Source organism: Dermacentor albipictus, chromosome 5 (genome assembly GCF_038994185.2).
Source record: "Dermacentor albipictus isolate Rhodes 1998 colony chromosome 5, USDA_Dalb.pri_finalv2, whole genome shotgun sequence".
NCBI lineage: Eukaryota > Metazoa > Arthropoda > Arachnida > Ixodida > Ixodidae > Dermacentor > Dermacentor albipictus.
In genome coordinates, this window is record NC_091825.1 from 30,240,330 (window position 1) to 30,263,379 (window position 23,050).

General features: G+C 45.3%; 1 protein-coding gene across 1 annotated transcript in view; it reads left to right on the plus strand.

The window, feature by feature from the left end:
* LOC135913841 (uncharacterized) overlaps positions 1-23,050 on the plus strand; it is a 59,843-nt gene that overhangs the window by 10,668 nt on the left and 26,125 nt on the right. The window contains exons 3-8 of the mRNA XM_065446537.1: positions 2,115-2,368; positions 6,626-6,770; positions 11,796-11,925; positions 12,446-12,611; positions 17,673-17,821; positions 20,489-20,711. Of these exons, the coding sequence (XP_065302609.1) occupies positions 2,115-2,368; positions 6,626-6,770; positions 11,796-11,925; positions 12,446-12,611; positions 17,673-17,821; positions 20,489-20,711 (1,067 nt within the window). The remainder of the gene's footprint in view (positions 1-2,114; positions 2,369-6,625; positions 6,771-11,795; positions 11,926-12,445; positions 12,612-17,672; positions 17,822-20,488; positions 20,712-23,050) is intronic.

Genomic DNA, 23,050 nt, shown 5'->3' on the forward strand with positions numbered 1-23,050 from the left:
AAATTAGACTTCATGTTTATGATTGAAATGGTCAGTTACATGGGCAGAATTAGTTTGTTCACCATGTGTCTGAGGGCAGCACTACGGCAGTGCGCAAGTAGGAAGCTGCGTTGGCATTTAAAATATGTTGTGAGCTTTTTCTTAAGATACAGAAAAAAGCGCAGTGCAAAAGATAGCGTGCCATAAACAAAACCTTTGAAAGTGGGGTTTTCGGTGGTGCTCTAAACCTTAGTGTTTGTACATGTGCCATGAGTGTAATAATTCACTTGTTAATTAACCATTACAAACTAATAATTAGGAACAGTATAGAAACACTGAACTCTTCTTCAGGTTGGTGTTAACAGCATATAGTCTGTTTCATCTGGATATAAGCCTTCGCTTTTTAAAAGACTTGGTGTACGATAGCTGGGACACACTGTATATGAAGTATTCCTGCAAGTGCATTGATTTCAATTTTGTATTATAATAAATTACTATAACAAAAAGAAAAGGCTAGAGACATACATGTTTGGCACCCTTATGTCATTTACTGTGCAGGGCTTTTAACTAACTCTGGTTGCTTTCTCTCATTTTATTAAACTGCAAGCAAAGCACACTTGCTCCTGCCACCCTGAGCTGCCATGCTTCCGTCTATGAATTAGACAACCTTTCGTAATTATGACAGTGCCAATTATCATGTGACCTTGAAACTCTGGATATCTCGTCTTTAGCTCTTTGACTCTCTTTGTACTAAATCTTGTCTCTTAATCTCTCATAGCCTGCCCAAGAAAACAATTTAAAGTGTTTGGTTCTAGTGTTACACTAAAGCATGGTGTTAGACTTTTCTTTTTTCCATGGATTATTTGTTTGTGCACTGAAAGTTTCATGCAGAATGAATGCAGCATGAGGTTTTATGGCGCAAATCACATGGCGAACCTCTCATGGTAATACAGTCTGATAAAAATTAACAAAAGACAAACACAAATTAACAGTCTATGGCAGATAACTTGTGCGATCATAGTAAATGCCCCAGTCACTGAGCATGCCTATCTGATCCGGTTTCTTTCTTCTCCTTTTTCTCTTCTTTATGTAACATTCTTTGCACTGCTGTGCTTCAAAGACATTAGTCATAAGCTGTTGATTCCTACCACATCATCATTGTTTTTTGGGGAGGTTATAGAAAAAAAAAGATCTTTTAATTTTACATTGCATGTAAGTTCTACCTTTTATGTTTTCTGTATGCATGATGAGCTGAACCATTTGCTTGCTGAAAATACATAAGACCAGCTCAGTCCGAACTGAATAGCTGGCATGTCAGTGTGATATCATGGATTTCCACATATCTTTGCATGTCTGGGCTGTGCAGAAATAATGAACGAAGCTTGCTGTGTTAAGTGTATGGCTTCTTTATTATGCAATGTTATCTTTATTTATTAAATAACAACTGAGTACTCCCAAGCATGTGCTGTCAAACCCCGCTAGGAGCAGGGCTGGAAACTTCAAGGTCGTGTCATTGCACCTCTTTCGTGTTTGAGTCTTTTCTGGCTTACCAAGCCTCCGCTAATGGTAAAACTGGCCTTTTTTTATTTTTTGGAACCGTGATTTACCCATCCAGCATAACCTAATAGTATTCAGCTTTAGTGCGGCTGAAAAGCAGGCCTAACCAGCTTGTACCATGGCAGTTAGCAGGCAGCCTTTCAAACAATCAATGGCATATATTTTTCGCTTGCGTGAGGTTGTGTGAGGAAATGATGCTCTTCTGTGCATGCTTGTTAGCTGTGGTTCAGTGACAGCATTCTCCTGCTAAGCGCAAGGTCACAATTTCGATTCCCAGCCATAGTAGCTGCATTTTTGATAAAGGCAAATTGCAGAAATGCTCGTGTACTTGGGGTAAAGAACCTCGAGAGTCAAGTTTAACTTGTAGCTTTCCACTGTGCTGTTGCTTATAGTTCCAGTGTTGCTTCAGGATGTTGAACCTCACGAATGACTTATTCAGTCTTGCGTGGGCATTTGCTTTCGTTGGCAGCAGCTGTTCTTGCTGAGCTGTTGACAAATGTGAGGGCTTTACTGTGGTTATGCCATGACCACTTCTACTGGGCTTTTTTGCTCACACGTGCTGCCTTGCATTCTTTTAGGGCTGACGACTTTAATGACCCATACCATCTAGAGGGCACATCAACGTTGAACACAATCGATGCTGTGGACCTGGGTGCCATTCCTGTGGACACGCCAAGCCGCAACTACTCGAGTGACCAGTATCGCATCAACGAGTGGTACCACCACTGGCTGCCAGATCTGACCAAGCGGCAGGACTCTAAGACTACGTACACCATTCAGATCACCCACTTCAATGGCACCAATGAGACCTTTGTGTGGCACGGACCTCCGGGTGAGTCAAGCCTCCTTCTGTTTCCTGAAAATAAGCAGCTAGTGACTTCCTCCACTAAGTTTCAAGGTGCATTAAAAAGAAGGGTTTTGGTTCTGGTCTGACCTGGCACTACATATAGCTACTACAGTGAAACCCAAATGATAGTAGAGAGTTTTAGAATAGGGACCCCAATAGTTTGGGGCCCCAAAGAACTTTGCAGGTGTTAGCGTTGGGGCACGCAGGAGTGAAGAGATTTAGAATAGGGTTTTACGTTTGCGGATAGCGTCTTGCGCTGGACAGCGCCACTACGGCATTAAAGGAAAGCTATTAGAAATAATTGAACAAAATATACTATTTTGTGATAGGAATAGTAATTTTGACTTGCATGTATTCACACTTAATTACAATTTATAGGTTATTCTGTAAGCAGCAAACAATTAGTTGCGCTTAGTTTTGAGCAAACCAACTTTATGTGCCTTCACCAGCCAAGCTTAGCCGTGTTAGGCCTATGAGCCATAAAATTCACAATCGCATTCGGAATCAGTGGCGTCTAATGGATTAATCTTCATAACACACGCTAGTTGAGAAAAAGCGATAGTTGCAGTCACTTCTCCTAGCTTGCGAACTTCATGTGTTACCACGAATCAAACCCAGTTTCGCGCTAGGTTAGAGCCGTCGCTTCGATCGGTGCCGCCTTGTTTGCTGACACAAAGCTTTCGGGGCCGCTATGTGGGCTCCCGCTATACCGGTGAAATATTGTTCCCAACGCAAAATCCAAACACAGTTTGCATATCGTGCATGCGCAGTGGCCTCGACGCTATTTCTTTGGGGCCCCAAAACGTTTGGGGCCCCTATTCTAAAATTCTCTAGTGAAACTGGGTGCAGTGTATTGCACTCTATGTTGAACATGCAAAAGGTATTAAGTGATTTTCATACACACTAAATAGTCCCTGGAATGGTTGTACAGTAAACCCTCCTTAACTGGAACCCTGATATCTTGATGGTCAAGTTACATTTTGTTCCAGCCATGGTTTAAACCCACGTGTATTTCGCCTATTATTTCTAAAAGTTTTCGTGCTGTACTCGAGATATCTCGACTTCGAAATCACCAGGAAAAGGGCAGCGGTGCAGCATAGGTAGAGTCGCTTGCACTCACTTTTTTACACGGCGGTTACTCGCTAGCCGAGTGAGATGCTGTGCCAGGCCGTGCTCATCTTTCGCGCTTATTTCTATCAGTCACCGTTCATGCGCACTTGCTTGGCTGTTCACTGTCACTTTGTTCTGGCCTCTGCGGCAGTGGTATGCTGGGTGTCGCTCTATTTGTTTCTTCCCCCTCTCATTTAGGGCACTGTCAGCTGCACATCAATGTGGTCACGGCATATTAATCATGATCTTGAGCAAAATGATTGGCATTTTTGAGCAGGTGCAATCAGTTCTTGCACTGCTTCAAAAATAAGCCAGTATGCAAGCCCACAGCGTTTCAGCAAGATTGCAACTTGATGTGGATGCTACCTTCATGTTCGCTCGACCGTCAAGCGTGAATGCTCAGTTCAGTTGAATTCATTACCTTAAAAGTCGCCTGTAGGGACATTTTGTAAAGGGTGTTTTTTTTTATAAAACAACAAAAACATTGTGAGACATAATCATGGAGCAAAGTAGTCTGTTACAAGTTCTGTAAACAAAGATGGACAAGTGAAATGCTGTGTCACTTGGAGGTGTCTGCTAAAGGCTTGACAATTGTGCACTTCACCAACTACGGTTTTTGAAAGTATATTGTCTAGAATTCATTATGATGTGGAAAGTGGCAGTGTCAGCTTCTTTTTTTTAGATGTCTGAAAATGGTTATGCTTGAATGATCGGCTTCGAATATATCATTAAGATCAATTCTCTTGACTGTGCACCAAGTATGCTGTCTTGGCACAGTGCCAGTTGCCTGTCAATGCTGATGTCGCAAGGCTTAAAGCACGCAAAAGTGACCTAAAATATTACTAGTGGTATTACGGAAAGGCTCCCTGTAGTCGGTGTGTGGCCAAAGGGCTTCTATTTTTGTGATTTCGCTTATGCCAAAATTCCACTTATATTAAAACATCTTATGGTTTTTCACAGTGTTGAGTTAACGAGGGCTTACTGTACTGAATTCCGCACGCCTACAACCTGCTCCATATAACTGCCCGCAACAGCATCTCTTGTTCCATGTATGCTTTCTGAGCATTTCATTTTTTTATAGAGTGGCTCGCCGTGCTTGACAGCATGTTACTTACATGCGCTGCTGCATGAATCGGGTTGCCATAGGACATTTAAGCAGTTTTACGCAGCTCTGTTCTGTGGTGTGTAACGAGTACATTGTAAAGGTCGATTATATCCTGGTTTGGATCTGTTGAACTATTTTTAACACACAGACCAATTTGTTATAAATGGGTTTGACTGTACAGTGAGGAAAAAGAAAGGATGTCTGTAAATGGTCGTGTAGTGATTGGCCGCGCTAGCCATGGGCGCCACGCATATTAGTTAGATGGCCCCCGGCTCCGGATGGCTCCTATGGCAGCGACACACATGAGCATAACCCAGTACTGCAAGCATCCGGTCCCTGCCATGGCTGGTGTGTTGGTCGGCGGCCTTCTCTCCTTGAGGTGGGAGGTTCGGAGGGAGTCTTCCTCCTCTGAAACAGTCTTTCTTTTCTGAAACAAACCATGTGCTTACAAACTTTGGACAGTGAAGACATTTCCTTTTGTCCCAGCGGAGCGAATATACTACAGTTGTAAATCAAGTAGCTGTAATCTGTGTATTCACTCTGTTTCATTGCTTCTGCTTAGTTTTACTTGGAGCAGCAAAGTTGACCTAATACAGGTTGAAAGATTGTTACTTTTCTGATGCCCTTATCGCTGCACTGCTCTCGCGCTTTGCCCACCCATTTCTCCCAAAGAGATGTGGCAGAACATATGCCGCATGAGGCAGCATAAAAATGTTAGGGGCTAACTGTTTTTTTTTTTATTTCACAAGAGTGGAATGAAATGGGTACTGAATAGGAGCATATAATCAGTTTATGTAGGCAAGGTGTTTAAAAATTCTATTTCATTCATGCCAAGTCATAGTACGTGTGACATCAGTGCGATGACAAGGATTTTGGCGCTTGTTTTAGTATTCCGGGTGTTTTCTTGCAGGGCAAGTACCCACAAGTAGCCAGGCTGAGTCTTTGGTCATGTTCAAATGCAATGTCATCCTTCTATACCTATGTAACCCGGAGCAAATGCTTTTAAAATGTGTGTCATGGAAAGCCTGTGCAAGAAATTTCAGAAGCATGTCACCACCCATCTTCCATTTCTTTCTTTCTTTCTTTCTGGTTTATAACTCATCCTTTACGGCTTATAAGTTCCCTGCTCATGGTAAGACTGACTACCTAATTTGGTATTCGACAAGTGCGATTTAGCACACTTGTTTGAAGGGACACTATTGGAAGATATCAATTTGAGCTAGATTGACAGAGTATTTGTCTTGAAGTTTATCACCTTTTCTCTGTGTTAATTTATTGCATAGAAAATGGCTAAAATGGCATAAAGGGATTGTATCAACAAGGTGCCGCTGTACCAGTTATACTTTGCATGATAATTTGAAGATAATTTGCGCTGACTGCAATCAAAATGCGCCGTCATGTCCGCAGTTCCATGTATCAGTCATCACGGCATGGTAGCAGTGGTTTCTAGTGTCTGGTGACTTTTCTTTTCCTCCACAAGTTTTCTCTAGATGTGAAAATTTTTTCCTAAACAATCTTAAAAATTGCTTCATCTAGGGACTTTTTTGGGGTTGGCAGCACTGTATTGCACTTCTTACTACTGCCATCTTGTTGTAGATTTGTGTACTAACACATGTTCTATAGAATCAAAATGCCACATGCTGCGCCCATCTACTGCATGCACACTGCAGGGACTGCACTTTATTTTTCAGTTGTGTGTGCATCAAGATTTCGTTTTTGGCAGGTATGCATTTTGTAACGTCTTGCTGAACCTTTCTTTTCACCTCCTACATTACTCAGAAGTAAGCATTCAAAACAGCACAGGGGGGACGCATGAAATTGGGCTCAGGTACTAGTAGCCGAGTTGTGTACTGCAAGATAGAGCCAGTGCATCACCAATATCACTGCATATGATTGATTGGGAGTGACTAGGCAGTAATATCACTAGGGTCATTCACATAGGGACAGCATCACTGATTGAAGCCTGTTTTCCGTGGGTCATCCGAAGTGCTAAGTTTAATTCGGGCAACAATGTGCTTCCCATGTAGATCCGTCAGACAATCCGGGACCTGTCAAGTGGTCTCGACCATACTTCGACTGTGAGCGATCCAACAAGTGGGTCTACGGTGCAACTTCCCCAATACCTGACATCTACCCGCGTCACACGCAGTGGCGTCACATCGAGATCCCCAAGTAAGCCTTCTTGCATGATAGCTATTGTGGGGTTGAAAAGGGTGCGCACTGAGCAAACTCTGGCATCCCTAACGGTTGATCACATCCTGTGGTATTGTGCATAGAGTTTCTCATTACAACACCTAGAGGGAAATCTGGCACTACCGTCTATGGGAGTTTCCTAAGGGGCACTGTGCTGTCATGGGAATGACGGTATATGTGTCTGCGAGGCTTGTGTTGGCTGGTGTTGTAAGAGGCTTCATTTAAAACATGAATATGGCTACACAAATAACGTAGTCTTAAATTAAAATCTTCATGAGAGGTTTTCATTAACTTATATTACATCTTCCAATGAAATTTACTCACCTACAATGCATAAGCAAGCAAAGAAAAGCAAGAACAGACGACAAACTGTTACAAAGAAAGCGCGAGTCTTCTTGTCTGTCCTCCAACTTTAGTGGCCCGCTGATGCTTTTTATGTTTAATATAATTGTACGTGCAATAACAAGTTCTCATAATTAAACAAAACATGTTTTTGTGTAATAGTAAAGCTAAAACAGCTTTCCACGTGCTGTTTTTGTAGAAAGTGAATCATTTGACAGATGGAACGGTGCTTACCCGGTGCGTCTTCAAGGTGTCCCAGCTCTCCGAGAAAAATGTCAATCCGAAGTCGCAATATATCGACATGTCTGCGTGTATACCACAGCGCAGCAGTGCCAGATTCTCCTCTAGGTAATATAGTGAGAAACTCGATGATTGTGTGCATGAAAATGCGTGGTGCAAGCCGACTAGAGTGGGCCGTGCTGTTGGTAACAGCAGCAACAATGATACAAGAATGAAAACAAACAAAAAGAGCTGATTACCGTCTATTCGGTCCTCCACCCTTCTTCGTGCAGGGTTGTGTTATTTGCAGACATGCGCATCCTGTCATTGACGGCTTGACTTTCCAGCAATGTCCCATGTGGCTCAACTCATCACATTGTGAAGTTAAATCCTACATCAGTTTTCAGAGCATCGTTTAGCATATGACTCGAGGAGCTTTCTCATACTGCACTTCTGGCAAAACACAATGGGCTGTGGCCATTGTTAACCTCTGACCCTTCCTTCTCTCTGTATTTATGGATAAAGAACTAACATTGTAGTTGTGCAAGTATGATGTTAGAGTGAAATCCCAATAATTCGAACTGCTCTGTTGTTCCTGGTAAAGTCCTATGCATTTGAATAGACTAAAATTCCGGTGAAATCAAATTCCAAAAACGGGGCAATGATTATTGTGAACAAAATTTCTTGCTCCCATGAACCACTCTGCAGACAGACCCAAGCCAAAGGTGAAGGTTCGACGTGTAGCTAGCTACTGTAATGTCCTGCATACACAAACCTTTCCCAGTCTGGTGCGATTGTGCCACATTTTCCTCTGGCAATACCCGAGTGCTCTTTGCAAGTTATGTCAGGCAACTAGAGCAATGCTCTCTCACATGTTATGGGAGCGTCCTGTAATATCAGCTGAAGTGACAGTAGCTCCGGAGGCTCTTGTGTCGAAGTGGGTCACCGCACTGCGCAGCTCCAACCTCAAGACACAAGAGTGGGCAGTCTAGCAGGCCCGAGAGGCGGTGACGAGGTGAAGCCTCGAAGTCCCCTAGACCTGAGCCGGGGTCATTAAACTTTGCCGGATTTATAATAAAGTTGTTTCCATCCATCTTGTCCTAGGAAAGACGTGCGGGCAGCTGAGAGTGAACTGAACCAGAGCAAGCAGAGTGGTGTGCATCTTCCTTTCCCAGCCAGCTTAATTGAAAGGAGTTAGAAAGAGCCCCCTCACCTGCCTTCGTAGTGCAGCTGGGATTGTTAGAACCTCTTTTCTTATCCGTACTGCCCGATTCTGGTACACTCTAATTAGTTGACGAATAATTTGTCTTGTAGCGAAGAAGACTGGTGCGCCCTATGGACGCACTATCATCATCGGCCCACCGATGAAGAGGGGCTCGCACTCTCGGTGTCTGACGCTCGACTGAGATGGTCGTGTTCCTGACTGTTCAACAAACCGCATTACATATTTGGTGGAGCTGTGCTGGGTAGTACTTCCCCAACCGCCCTGGAACTACGTAATCGGACAATGCCGGCCATAATGCCTGACGACACCAGCCAAACACCTCCAGCATCGCCAACAGTGATTTTTCCTGGCTTAGTGCATCAACGCGATCCACCAATCATCAGCGGTTCCGGTGAATACGACGTAGAAGATTGGCTCTCGATATATGAGCGGGTGAGTGCCTACAATAAATGGGACGATGCTGCGAAGCTCAGTTACGTGAACTTCTACCTCACGGATGTCGCTAGCGTATGTTACCACAACCACGAATACGACCTCAGTACCTGGCCAGATTTCAAGGCGCGCATTACGCTAGTCTTCGGTCGCCCTGAGGTGCAGAAGCTTCGTGCCGAAGAGCGCTTGCACAGTCGTTCCCAGCAACCTGGTGGAAACTTCACTAAGTACACAGAAGACGTCGTGGACCTTTGCAAGCGCGTAGATCCATTGGTAACCGAGTCTGACAAGATCCGTCACGTAATGAAGGGCATCGAAGACGACGCATTCCAAATGCTCCTCTTGAAAAGCCCACGGACCGTGGTCGAAGTCACTGAACTTTGTCAAAGCTACGACGAACTCAGGAGGCAATGTCTACTCACTCGACGTTCATCGGTCCGCTTCCCTGCACATCAGCTGGCAATCGCTGGATTATTGTCGCTGTCGACCACCTCACCCGCTATGCAGAAACTGCGGCACTGCAAACAGCGACAGCCCGCAACATTGCGTCCTTCCTCCTGCATCACTTTATACTGCGTCATGGGGCACCACGAAAACTTCTGAGTGACAGAGGGCGTGCGTTTCTTTCCGAAGTTCTTAATGCCCTTCTGACCGCGTGCCATACCGTCGATCGCACCACTACATCTTATCATCCGCAAACGATCGGCATAACAGAACGCTTCAATTGTACTTTAGGCGACATGCTATCCATGTACATTAGATCAAATCATACTAACTGGGACCTTGTTTTGCCATATGTTACGTACGCCTATAACACCTCTTCACAGGCCGCAACGGGATTTTCACCATTCTTTCTCGTCTGTGGCCGTGAACCTACCTGTACGCTCGACACCATTCTCCCCTACTGGCCTGACCCATCAGAGGGCACACTTCTGTCTGAAGCCTCCAAGTATGTCGAGGAATGCCGTCAGCTGGCCCGTTCGTTCATGGCGGAAGACCACAGTCTCCAAAAATTCCGTCACGATGATGTCTGACCTCCCTGCACCTACCAGCCGGACTCATTAGTCTGGCTTTGGATACCTTCAAGCACCCCTGGTCTACCTTCTAAACTCCTCGCTCAATACCACGGTCCCTACCGCGTTGTCCTACAGACGGCGCCAGTCAACTACGTCGTCGAGCCGCTAATGCCGTCTACTGACTTGAGGCGTCGCGGACGCGAGACAGTGCACGTCCAGAGGCTTAAACCCTATTACGACCCCCTTGTCGTCGCTTCTCCTTGAGTCGCCAGGATGGCTCCTTCTCCAGGGGGCAGTTGTAGCGAAAAAGACTGGCGCGCCCCATGGACGCACTATCATCATCAGCTCGCCGATGAAGAGGGGCTTGCGCTCTCGGTGTCTGACGCTCGACTGAGACGGTCGCGTTCCTGACTGTTCAATAAACCGCATTACAGTTTAAAGTTGCTGACTGATTTTTTGGGCCTGCTCAGTTATTTGAATAGGCACTGCCACCTTTTTTATTGATCCAATGCATAATGGTGACAAAAGTTTTGTGCGCTGTACGGTGTCTCACTCGATTTTTCAGGTGCATCACCTGCACATGTGATGCTGGAAGAATGGTGGCCATGTAGAAAGTAGGCGCCATTCAGCCTGTCCCCCATACTCTCACTTTTGTTGGCGAGGTGGCTTCTCAGCTTTCTTAGAGTTGTAAAGCTGCTGCGAATAGATCTGTGTTGACTTGGCACCAAACCATAGCTTTAGTCACCAACATCCGGTAAGATAGTGCTGATTATGCCTAAGAACCAAGGCAACATAATAAAGATGGAGAAAAATCCGCTGTTGGTTAGCGTGGTGGCAGGCAGCAAACCGCTGCAAGAATTTCACCACTCATCACTGATCAAAGACGAAGTTCACTGGTGGTTCCAGGGTGTTTGCCGCTAACATTCTTCAAGTTTACTGAGAGGGCATTTACGAAAGTGGGGAACATAAAGAGAAAACCATCCAGGAGACTGCACTTTTTCTTTCTTTTTCCGGTCAGCACTATCGTCATAATTACTTAATGTGTGATGTTTTTTTTTTGTTTCTTCTGAAGTTTCGGTTGCTATTTTGCACGTGGCAAGTCCACTCAGCAGGTGTGTCTCGAAGATGTTGCCATATCGTTGTGGGTGTTTGTGTGGCTTCGCATTTGTGTGATCGGTGCTACCTCCAGTATGCTTGCAAGAGCCAAGTGGTTCAAAGAAATCGTGCCATCTATCACCATGGTGAACTCTGCTGGCAGGAATCGCCAACGCGGTGACCTTCTTGTCAGACTGTATATCGAGGCAATGTCACTCTTGCACAAATCTAAGCAAGTCTGATTACTTCCAAGCGTAGTATGAGGCAGGGCGCTATTATAGATTTTTTTTTAAGCCACTTTAAGCCAAATAACTTTTATTTTTTTGGCTGAAAAAGCTTTTCAGACTGTTTTTCAGTCCCCGTGAGGTCTGGAAAATTGGTTGGCGATTGTATGTAGTGCCCTAACCTAAGCATAGCTCATTGCTGCTGGCCGGAAACTACGGATTATCCAGATAGAGCCACGAAGGCTATTCAAATTATCTGGTAGAATTTGCATTGAAAATGAAGGTACTGTCCAAATTTTTCGAATCAACCGAAATGCCTCAAATTATCGAGGTTTTACTGAATTAGAGGCAAACTGAATGCAGTTGTTGCAATTTAATGCCTGGCTAGTTCAGTCAGGAATTTTGCTTGGTCTCAGCCACAGTTGTCATTGGAAGTTATGTGCACACCCAGGTACGTGGCGGTGGCTGTCCTAGAGCTGGATTTTGAGCGTCTGGACATCAACCAGTGCCCCATCGGGAGTGGAAATCCCCGGCCCAACTACTTTGCTGGGACATCCCGCTGCAAGAATGACACCACTGAGGTTAGTAGGCAATCACGGGGTGCACCATTCCCTGTGATGACGCTTCTAGAACGTTTAGTGCAATAATCACTGTAGTGAACATGCCATGCAACTCGGTGTCGCTAGTCCCAAAATTTTACCCTTTATTTAAGAAATTTTTTTTCATGGAACAGACATGTCGGACATGGCCAGAACATGTCCAATTTGTGAGATTATTGAAGGAGGCATTTTAAAGGCCTGCCTTCACTGGCCTTATAAAACGCCAGAGTGAAAAAAGTGAAGTCAGGAAAGGCAGTGGCAGTTGTTACCCAGGCATGGTGATTGCGTTGACTTAACAGGGAATTCACAAGGAATCTTGCATGGGTTGGACGATTCCTCATTGCCAAAATGTTCTACCTGGCAGCTCATAGAGGAATGACACAAACATGCATGAAAATGAGCATCGTCTTCTTTAATGCCTGCCTCAATGCCTTTGCTCGTTTGCTTGCCACACTGTCAGACTGGCTCATTGTCTTCAATATACGATGCCGCATCCTTGCAGTGTGAACCAGTCCACGGCTACGGCTTCCGGCGTGGTGGCTACCAGTGTCGGTGCCGGCCTGGCTACCGACGTCCCCGGATTGTGCGCAACCCATACCATGGTGAACTCATCGAGCGTGCCACCGAGCACGACTACCGCACAGGCTTCAACTGCGAGAAGATTGGCTGTGAGCAATGCTGTCTTGTCATTGCCTAGACTGTGTGTTTTGAAAGTGGGTTCCGCAGGCCCCTCCTTGTGGTTTCACGAGCCACTGATAGAGTCTCCCTGTTCTGCACTCACTAAGTCACTATGATGGCAAAACACAAGGTGCGCTCGATCCAAGGAGCCTCCATTACCCATGCCCGCGTAAAAAGCACATCACAGTGTGTAGCAGAAAGACGCGAGCCGCACAATAAATCCGCCAGCACCTTGGAGCCACCACATCCTTTGAAAACGGGCAGCATGCCTAAGCTTTTTCGCTTGAATCTCAAAGGCCGTAACTTATCCTTGTGCATTTCTCTTGTTTGTTGATAGGTGCCACTAGCATGCACGCTGACGTATATGTCAGACGATTAATAAAAAATGCATGGATCAGCGCAACACAGTCGGTTTTAGTACGGTAGCTCAGCGAGTATGGAGCATCGCACATGTGCGATGAAAGAAAAACAAAAATGCTGCTAAACCAAAATGAAGCAGCGTAGTCATAACTGTAAATCGTATACAGAAATCGTATAGCATCTGAGGATACACAACTGACTGCAACTTCGGAACGCTTTGTGCCTAGTTGTGCCTTTAAAACCTTTATTTTTGGATTATCGCTGCACATAACAGCGCATTGGCCGCTTGCTGTGTGCCTTCATTATTGCATAGTCACCATCCATGATCCCGTCGATAGCCACCACGGTTTCGTCTGCAGCGTTTGCAGCAGACAGTAGTTTCGTTTTGACTTGGTGCATGTGTCAGCCGCACGCCTTCAAAACTGCATAGTTCCCATCCATGATCCCTTCAACAGAGACCGCAGTTTCGTCTTCGATTAGTGAGTGAATGTTAGTTTCATTTTGACTTGGTGCGTGCATCGGCTGCCTGCCTTCAGAACTGCAATGTCGCCGCCCACGATCACATTGATAGCTGCCACGGTAACGTCCACAGTAGTTGTGGAAAACAGGAGTTTCGCATCTACTCAGTGCACAGCTGTTGAGGATAGAGAGCACCGGCTACATTGCTATGGCTGAACGCCTTGATGGCAACCAGCTCACTCGCAAAAAAAATAGTGGAATGTGTGCGGCACAGTAGCGAAAAGCGTGTGTTAGTGCGTCAACTATTTCGTCAAGCGCAGTAAGTTTGCTGGATAAGTGGGAGTGTAAAGGTGAGCGGCCGGATTTGTGGTGTCACCTGCTGGTGCAAATCTCGATGAAACAAGCACAGAGCTTTGTACATTCTTCTTTGCTGCTGCTGTAAATTTTTGACAGGGGCGTAATAATGTTCACGATTATGCTGCTGCCAAAAAATTTGTGCCAACAATGAAGTAGTATATACTTGGTTACTGCAATATTAGCTCTGTCTTTGTTTGCTTGAGCTCTGTAGCACCAGGTGGCTGCACCGCTCCAGCCCTTCACATTTACGCCTCTGCCCATCTGACAATCCGCCTAAACCACCTGCTTTTGTTGAAATACCGGACAGGCTAAAACTCTCTAAAGACATGCGCTGCAGCCGTGCTGCAAAGGAAATTGCGCAGCCTTTATCACTGCGTGTGCTAATTAGTCACGAAATTATGAGAATTGCAGCTTCTGCAATGCTTTTGTGCAAAATTAAAGCAGGATTTTCTGATTCATTCAGCAAACAAAACTGTATTGATGTAGCAAGCGTTTCTTTCTTGTTTTCTTGAGGCTCTCGGTAATTCAACATTTGGTTAATTCGGATATTTCTTCCGGTCCTTTGAAATTTTAATGAACAAGGTTTTGTTGTACTCAAAGTAGAGTCAGTACTAATTGTAAGACCTCTTGTGATGAAGTGTTATGAGTGTTCTTGTGCAATATGTGCTGAAAACTGTCATTCTTTCTCGGCATGCCTTGGTTTCAGTGCTATCTTGAACGACGACTGCACCAAGTTTGCACAACCTGGTGCAGTCGTCAGCGAGGGTTGCACGTCGCTGCCAAATAGCCTGCCCACCACCACTGTAGGCCCCAAATGTGTTGCGCACTACGCCTAGCCTCTCTACTACTGGGCGTTTCTTGGCACTTCATGGAGCTTGGCAGGTTTCCCGGGGACCTGCATGGAGTGTCGACAGTTGTGGATTCTCAGCACACCGCCAAATTACTTGTCGAATGAGAGTTTGGAGTCACATGGTTCGAACAAGATGTGATGAGATAGCCAGAAGGTGCAATTTTATTAATTTTATTTGTAAAATATCTTACAAAGCCCTTACATCGGGCATTGAGTAAGGGGGGCTAGAATCAAGCAAGCACATACACTCTCGTAACAATATGAAGGTAGAGAAAAAACAACACGAGCCAAGTGCACAGCCTAAAAGTTAGAGAAACATATTACAGTGAAAGCTCATTAATTCACGACTCGTTGGTTTGACATTTCGGATAACTCGAAGGAGCCGCCGCGGTCTGTCTAGCAATGTATTGAAAGCAGTATGTAACACATCCCGCTAATTTACACTGAAATCTGCCCCGCCACCGATAATTCAAACTCCGCAGCATCGTGGATGGGGAGAGTGCTAGATAGGGGAGCACGTGGGCGAGTCGCCGCACGGGTTACACAGTGTTGCTTTTTCTATCTGCGGCCCTTTGTTTAGGCTTGGCTGGAGAGAGACGCGTTTGTCCATCCACACCAGTTGGCACAGTGAACGCACGGATGGAGCAAGAGCCATCTCGACGTCGGGCATGTCGGACTGCATTGACCGCATCCGGTTACGCTGGCTGTGTCAGTGCTTTAAAGTGTAGACGTTGTTGTTCACGACAACGTGACATAGCATCTGTGCGCACGTGCTCACACTTCGTCGGACTTTGTACGCGCCTTAATCGAGTGATTTCTTTCTGACTTTAGTTCGTTTGATTTTGTAAAACTCGAATTTTCTTAACATCCCCGTGGAATTCGAATTAGCGAGCTTTTACTGTAGCTACATACACCTGTATATGAGTACAATATAAACGAATTCTACAAGTTTATAACAAACGTATTACAATGCAAGGAAAAAGTAGGAAAAATAAAACGAAACAATGAGTATGATAGCAATGGTTAACAAGTGTTAAGCGAGTTGAGTGAGTGCCTGAATTTTTCACGGTCAGTTTCCGCAACTATGTTATCGGGGACACTGTTCCAAAGACGAATGGCACGTGGAATGGCAGACGAGTTAAATGCTTCAGTTTTACCATAGATGCATGTGAAGCTAAGATGATTGTGTAATCTGTGCCACGTGTGTGATGACGTTTCTAAGTGTAGAGAGTGTTTGTTAGTGTGGTGGGCGTACTTATGAAATAATGACAAAAGGGCTATGTCGTGACAATTACTTAGCAGCTGGAGTGAAAGGCGAAGCATTGTTTGAGTTACACTAGAATGGTAGTCATAATTCTGGGAAACGAAACGTGCAGCTCAATTTTGGATTTATTCCAGCATGTTAATTAAGTAATTTTGGTGAGGAAACCAGACTGGAGAGGCAAACTCAAGCTGTGGGCGAACGAATGTTTGAAATGCCAGTTTGCAGATAAGTGTAGGTGAGTTTCGAAGGTTGCGGCGCAGGTAACCCAGTGATCGAGAAGCACTTGCATGGATGGTAGTAATATAAGCAGTTCATGAGAGGTTTGTTCAAAGATTTATGCCTAGATATTTAAATGATGAGGTCCGAAATAATGGGACATTTTTAATGGACACTTGCCGAGATACTTGGTAGTGCATACGGGAGAGATGGATAATGGTACAGGGCTTTGTAGGAAGGGGAGACCCTGCTCTTGGGAGCGGAAAATTGGCCCAGCTATCTTTATGTGTTCCATTGCTCCAGGTAGGCATAGGGCATTTATTCTTGCTTGATTGGATTTCTGTATCATCTTTGATTGGTTTATCCTCTGCTATAATCATCATAAACATATGGTGGAATGTTTTTTCTCGTGTTCTCGAAACAAATTTCTGGTGGTGTCACTGTTTGGGAGTGATGATATCTCTGGTTCTACTTCACAACAATCACAACCTATCACAACAATTATTTATTTTTCAGAAAGATAGACAAATAGAAATTGCTGTGGGTATACAATATGGACAACTATTAGGACAGAAATATTAAAGAAGTAATAATTTTTCCTAGGTGTTACTATGAGTCGAGGCTTTTAAGAAGCTTGACATGCTGTAACTTTGGTTCCAATCAGTCAAGAGCATTAATACTTGTACCACTGCATACTCAGATTAATCAAGATAATTTTTATATGTTGACATATATTACACCTTATATAGTTTAGCAAATAGCCCACCTCCAAGCTTGTTATGATTTTTTTTTAATTTCTAGAAATATATTTATTGTTTAAGATAACTGAATGTAAATCTTGAATTAACTCATGGAAATACATAAACTCCACAAGTTTTATCAAAATCAGTTCAGAAATACAAAAAAAGTGTTGATGCAGGGTCTCCGCTGAAGGGGACATCGATGAAAAAAAGAAGTAGAACTGTAATAATAGATCCATCTTCTGTGATCCCCAAAAAGTGCACTCTTACCGTGACCAAGGCATTATAAGCCAGAAATCACACTAGAACGAAAGATGGGTGGCGACGTCGCATTGACGTTCCCACACGAGGTCACTGTGACAGAATCGTGGATTTTTACAGCATCCAACTGGGCCTAGTTAATTTTTTACAACTAGATATGGAACATTCTAATTGAGCCAGAGAGGGAGCATAGCAAGTTTTCGGAGTGTTTGCTCTGCCACAATGGCCTGATTATGAGATAATATTTTGAAATTCCTGATGTTGCACATACATACTGGTGCTGCGGTTTTTGGCATGAAATTAAAACTGAAGTTTAGGATTCATTTCGTCTTCTGGTAATTAACCTCCTGTTGTGAACTCAACGAAAATGATTTTGAAAGTGTACTTTTGTCACTCTAAACGGATTCAGTCTTTTTCTTTGCTGAACCTTTAAGATATGTCTTCAAATATTAAATTGCTTAGTGCAATATTTGACTCAGAATCAGCGTGAATCTGTTGCTTTTATCCTTGAGTGGTTGGAACAAAGTCAACTTCTTGTGTGCAGACTTGATGGTGCAGACGCAGAATCTGCTCCGCATAGCAGAGGAGGACCGCCTCCGCTTCATCGGCATTCAGTCCAACCACATGGCCATCCTCAACATCAGCAGCGGTGCCAACAAGGACCCACACCTCATCTTCACCCTCATGAAGGCGGTGAGTCGACTTGATGTTCGGTCAAGGTGGGCCAGACGCACTCGTTGTTTCAGTCTTAGCTGGGAGCCATGTAGTAAGCAGTTGCTTGGTGTAAGGAATTACAGTTGTCAAAGTGTTTATTTACTGAAAAAGACGCTGGAGTCTTAAAGCAGCAACACAGCTCTTAATGTGAAGCTTGCGCTCTGGTCTCGCTTCCTCTTCGTCTTCACTACAGAGGACTTTTGTCCAACTCGTGCACCCCACACGAATAGGAAAGGACTCAAGAAAATTACAGCGTATTTATCTTACTGGGCAATAGGATGACTATGCCAGATGGTATGCAACAGGGCGAGACACACTAAGCTAGAATGACTGTGGTTGGGCACGGTAGTTCACAAAACAAACAGTTCAAGCCTTCTCGCTGTAAAGGGGCCAGCAGATCGGACGAAGACAGGCTGTCAGAGAGCAAGGCTATATGAGGAGACAACAAAGAGCAGATTATGCCCCAACGGTCGGCACTCGGGCAAAGGTGGTGCTTGACGGTTCGGGAATGTGACGTGACGGCTCATGCAATGGTCAGCCTGCATCTGAGCTGCAGTGCACAAACCAGGAGTAGCCAGCCCGCCCAGTGGACCGCTTGCGCGCAAGCTGCAGTGCTCGGTTCAAATTTGCCAAGCCACGATTGCTGCTGGGCCAGAGAGATGACTGGTGAGATGGCTTGCCCGTGAGCTGTGATTGCAGCTCGTAGCAAGAGGCTGCACAGCATGCCAGGCCAAGCTGTACGTGAGCTAGTGTACCTGAGCCTTGGTCAGCCGGCAGCTCCGCGGACAGCCACGCTCTCCTGAGCGTAGGTTGCCAGTGTTTGGCCTGCTGGCTTTCACCTGCAGCTGTGTGGCTGCATGTTTCGCCACCACGCATTTCATCACGAGTGTGGCTCAATTGTGGGGCAACAAATATATGCCGCAACGCGACGCCTCCTCTTACTATTTGAAGACATCACACGCACACGGGGTCCAATTGTGAATGTACCCGTTGCAACGCTTCGTTATTATCAGTCTCCCCTTTTTTTTTTTGCTCATCACACCAGGATACATGAACAAAACACAAATTGTCGTTGTTGAGCAGTGATGGAGAAAACTGTCATATGGTCACTCACATGTGTCCTTTAGATGCCTGCATTGTGACAGGTAACACAGTTAACCTCTTTGTTGCCTGAGTTTCTGAAAAAGAGTGTAAGAACATCTAATTTGTGCTTGGATGTACTTGTGTGTGAGATATACCGTATTTACACGATTGTAAGTCGACTCGAATGTAAGTCGACCCCCCCATTATCGCGTGACCGAAAAAAAAAAAAAATAAGAGCATACCCGAGGGCGTATTCGATAACGAAAATTTATTAGTAGCTGTCATGGTCACAGAACTACTCGTCTTCACTAGTGCTGTCATCGTCATCGTTGCTGCGGTCCCACAGCGCGTCGTGGTCCAGCGAAATTTCAAATTTGGCAAATGACCGCACCAGGACATCTTGCAGAACAGCCGCCCACGCCAAATGCACTCAACCACACGCAGCCGTCAGGGAGGCTCTTTTGACAGGACCGGTTGGCGTAATTTCGCAGTCTTCTGCCGCCAGCCACTCGTACTCACGGCGGAGCAGAACCTTAAAATTAAGGCGAAGGTCCGGGCTTGTTTCATGACCACGTCGCACTTCACTGGCAGGGACCGATCACGCATTTCAGCGACGTACGCCGCAAGCTTAGCCTACAGCTCCGGAAAGCGTTCAGACTTCGGCACATCGGAAATTTCTCACTTGTCATCTCAGGTGAAAATTTCGCTTCGCTGCAGTCGCCACTCTTGCACCACCCGTTTAGAAACATCGAAATTGCGGCCCGCTGTGCAGTGATTTGTTTCTTCGGCGTAAAGGATGGCAGCCCTCTTGAACGCTGCTGTGAACGAGTGCGGAACAATTAGTGGGCCTGGAGCACTCATGACGACTGGGGAAGCATAGAAGTAGCACGTAGCCGGCAGTCAGGTAGAACGCGTCAAACCAATACCATGTCAATACCAATGCCTTCGAACAGAAAGAGAAACCAGCGAGAGGTGTCTGCTCTTCTATGAACTACCGATACTCCCCGCAAGCGCCGCCGTTCTGAGAGGTGCCGCCGCAAATGGGAACAGCGGCGCTTCCATCAACTATCGACACCCCCCCATGAGTGTTGCATGTACTGTAAAACTCTCAAAAATGTTTAAAAATCCTTCTGAAAAGCGAACAAACACGCGGGATAGCGAAAAGATACGGGTAGGGCCATAGAGCAAACAAAATTCTAACTACGTTGTAGCTCCCGTTGGCATCGCTTTTTTTTTTTTGGCGGGGCCATGTTTCGGTTTCGATTGTAAGTCGACCCCCCAACTTCAGACTTTCAAATTTAAAAAAAGGGGTCGACTTACAATCGTGTAAATACGGTACTTGTTTGTGTGCCTTCCACAAGTGAGCTACTATGAGTGCTTTTTCAGTACTTACAGTATGGAACACATGCATTTACTTTTCTGTCTTTTGGACAGTGGAACACTGGGGCAGTCATCTTGGCAGGCAGTGGGGAATGGTTGTAAACGAAGCACATACGATGCCAGTTAGTGTCCCTGTAAGCATGACGAACAATTCTGGCACACAAATGCATCTTGGGTGTGCAGGTGACAGCGTCCAACTGTGCCAAAATCGGGCAAGAACGCCCTGAGCTGCTGCGTCTGCCGGGCGATGTGGCGCATGGTCGTGAGTGGCATCTGGAAAATGAGGCACGCTCGGCGGTGCGGCTAGCAAACTTCCTCTCGGGGTTCCTGCAGACCGTTGACCCCAAGGAACTGTTCGCCGAGTTCCGAGTGCCTGACCGCTCGCTCACGCAGGACCAGATCATTGGTGAGTGTGGTGCTTCTCGGTTCTTTGTAGTCGCACGCTGTGGCTCGGCGGGGTAGTGGCATCACCATCACCATCAACACAGGACCAGAACAATGCAGATGGCCACTGTTCGGGGACTTGTGCGGATTAGAGAGGGGAGATGCAAAGACACGCTGTAACTGCGGGATGCCTTCTCATAATTCTCCCAGCAGTCTCAACTCAAGCACACCAGCAATGCTTAGAATATGGCATTCATTGTTGCCCTTTGTTATGTCATCTGTCTGCCTTTACACAACAACCTCTGGCCTCAGAAGTTGTGTCCATTTCCTTTTCTTTAGTCATAGCCATCCTGTCCCAATCTTTGAAATTAAAAGAAAAATCCTGCTGGGATGTGTTTCATATGTAGAAACATTTAATCCAGAGCACCTTGTGACAAGTGACGAGTGTTCCTCCTTGCATGCCTGTGCCACAGAAAACCTGCCCTGCAACCTCCAGCACACTCGCTGCAGTGTTTGGCTGTGGGGTCACGGGTTTAACCTTGGCTGCGACGGCCGCATTTCGATGTGGGCAAAACGCAAAAAGGCGTTTATGCACAGACTTAGTTGCACATTAAGGAACTCCAGGTGGTCGAAATTGATGCAGAGGCCCCAGCTGTGGTGTTCCTCATAATCAAATCCCTGCTCTGGCTTTTAAAACCCCAGAATTTAGTTTAATTAGGTTTACAACCTCCAGAATGCTTTGTCTGATCAGCGAACCATGTCTATGCAACCGTGTGTATGCTTACCTCTACCATTTTGGAAGGTAGGCACAGTAGCTTTAGATTTCTATGACAGAGAGCTAAGAGGCCAGGTTTGCCAGCATGTCATTTTGTGTACGGGCACCAGAAATTTCACCAAGGGCATACTGACGTATGCACTTGCACTGTTGCCATGAGGTGTGTATGCAAACAGTGTGCAGCCCGTATGCTTGGGCATGTTGGTAATTCCCTAGGAGACTCCCAACTGTTGCAGATAGCTGGTACAAGTGCGCAAGTGACTCAGTTGGAAGTCCACTCCTGTTTTGGTGGCTGGGAAATTTCACCTTTCTATGTCCTCTTGAGGATACGCACACTGAGAATTACACATTACATTCAATCCTTCTCAAGATTAACCACAAAGGTATTACATAACATTCACCAAGGTTATAATGTCAGATACACATCGAATTGTGTGAAAGTGCTTTAATCACATTCTTGCTACCAGCTTTCGAGAAAATTAACACTAATTTCACATAGGCTGCTGTGTTGTCACTGACGAAAAGAAGTAATCACGAAGGGTGTCTTGAGTATCGCGAAGTGACACAAAATTTCGTGATGCAGCGTCAACTAAATGTTAAAGCTTCATCTCTGTGTTTTTGCAAAGAAAAGCTGTTTTAACATGTCAAACATGAGGAGATGGTTACCCTGATCATGTCAGGGTTCTTTCCACAATGGGCAGCAGTGGAAATTCCTTACACTGCATTGGTTTACCCCCCACCGCTCCGATTTACCACCCACGGGACTGTGCATAGAGAATAGTCAATTAGATCAACATTCCCAAACTATATATTTTTTTTCACCACTTCCAGGTGTTTTTTTATTGCATTGGGATATATTAGAAAGAAACCGAAATAGAAGTTAAAACGACAGCACTTTTTGAGTATGCTGCCAACAAAAATCTGGTAGGAAATTGGAATCAAGGAGGTTCTATTGGATCACAGATTGCGCGCTTTCCGTGGACACAACGCTGCCATCTTTCTACCATCACAAAGACGACAGATTGGAGCTTCAGGTAGCCACAGCGCTATATTTTGCTCTGCAAAACTAAGAGGAAAAGAATGTAGTGAAAAGTAGAAATACTGGCACTAGAAATTGTTACTTCTTCTATGTGCGCACAGGAAGCACTCCCATTGGCTGGCACAGATTTGAATTGCTGACGTGCATTTAATGCTCATTTTGACAGCAGGGAGCTACCATATAGACTCACGTAAGGGGCACAACCATAACTTGGCAGCCCAAAATCTGGCAAAAGGTTTCCAACTGAGAAACAGTCGCGTTAAGTGCCCCGATGCTGTGCTTGCATCGGTGAATTTTCGCACACTGCGTACTTCTGTGTGCGGTTATTAGATGGCGAGATCTGCGCATTGAACTCTGATGCAATGGTAGATTCGAGGTGTGTGCAATTTTTACCAAAAGGGTCGGTCCTGTGTAAGGGCCCCACCTCGTCAAAATTTAGAAAAAAAGTATGGCCCTTCCACGAGTCTGTACGGTATGCCTTTTTTTTAATCCCAGCAACATTTGGCGACTGGATGCAGTAGGCTGCACCTCTGGCACGCATTTCTTT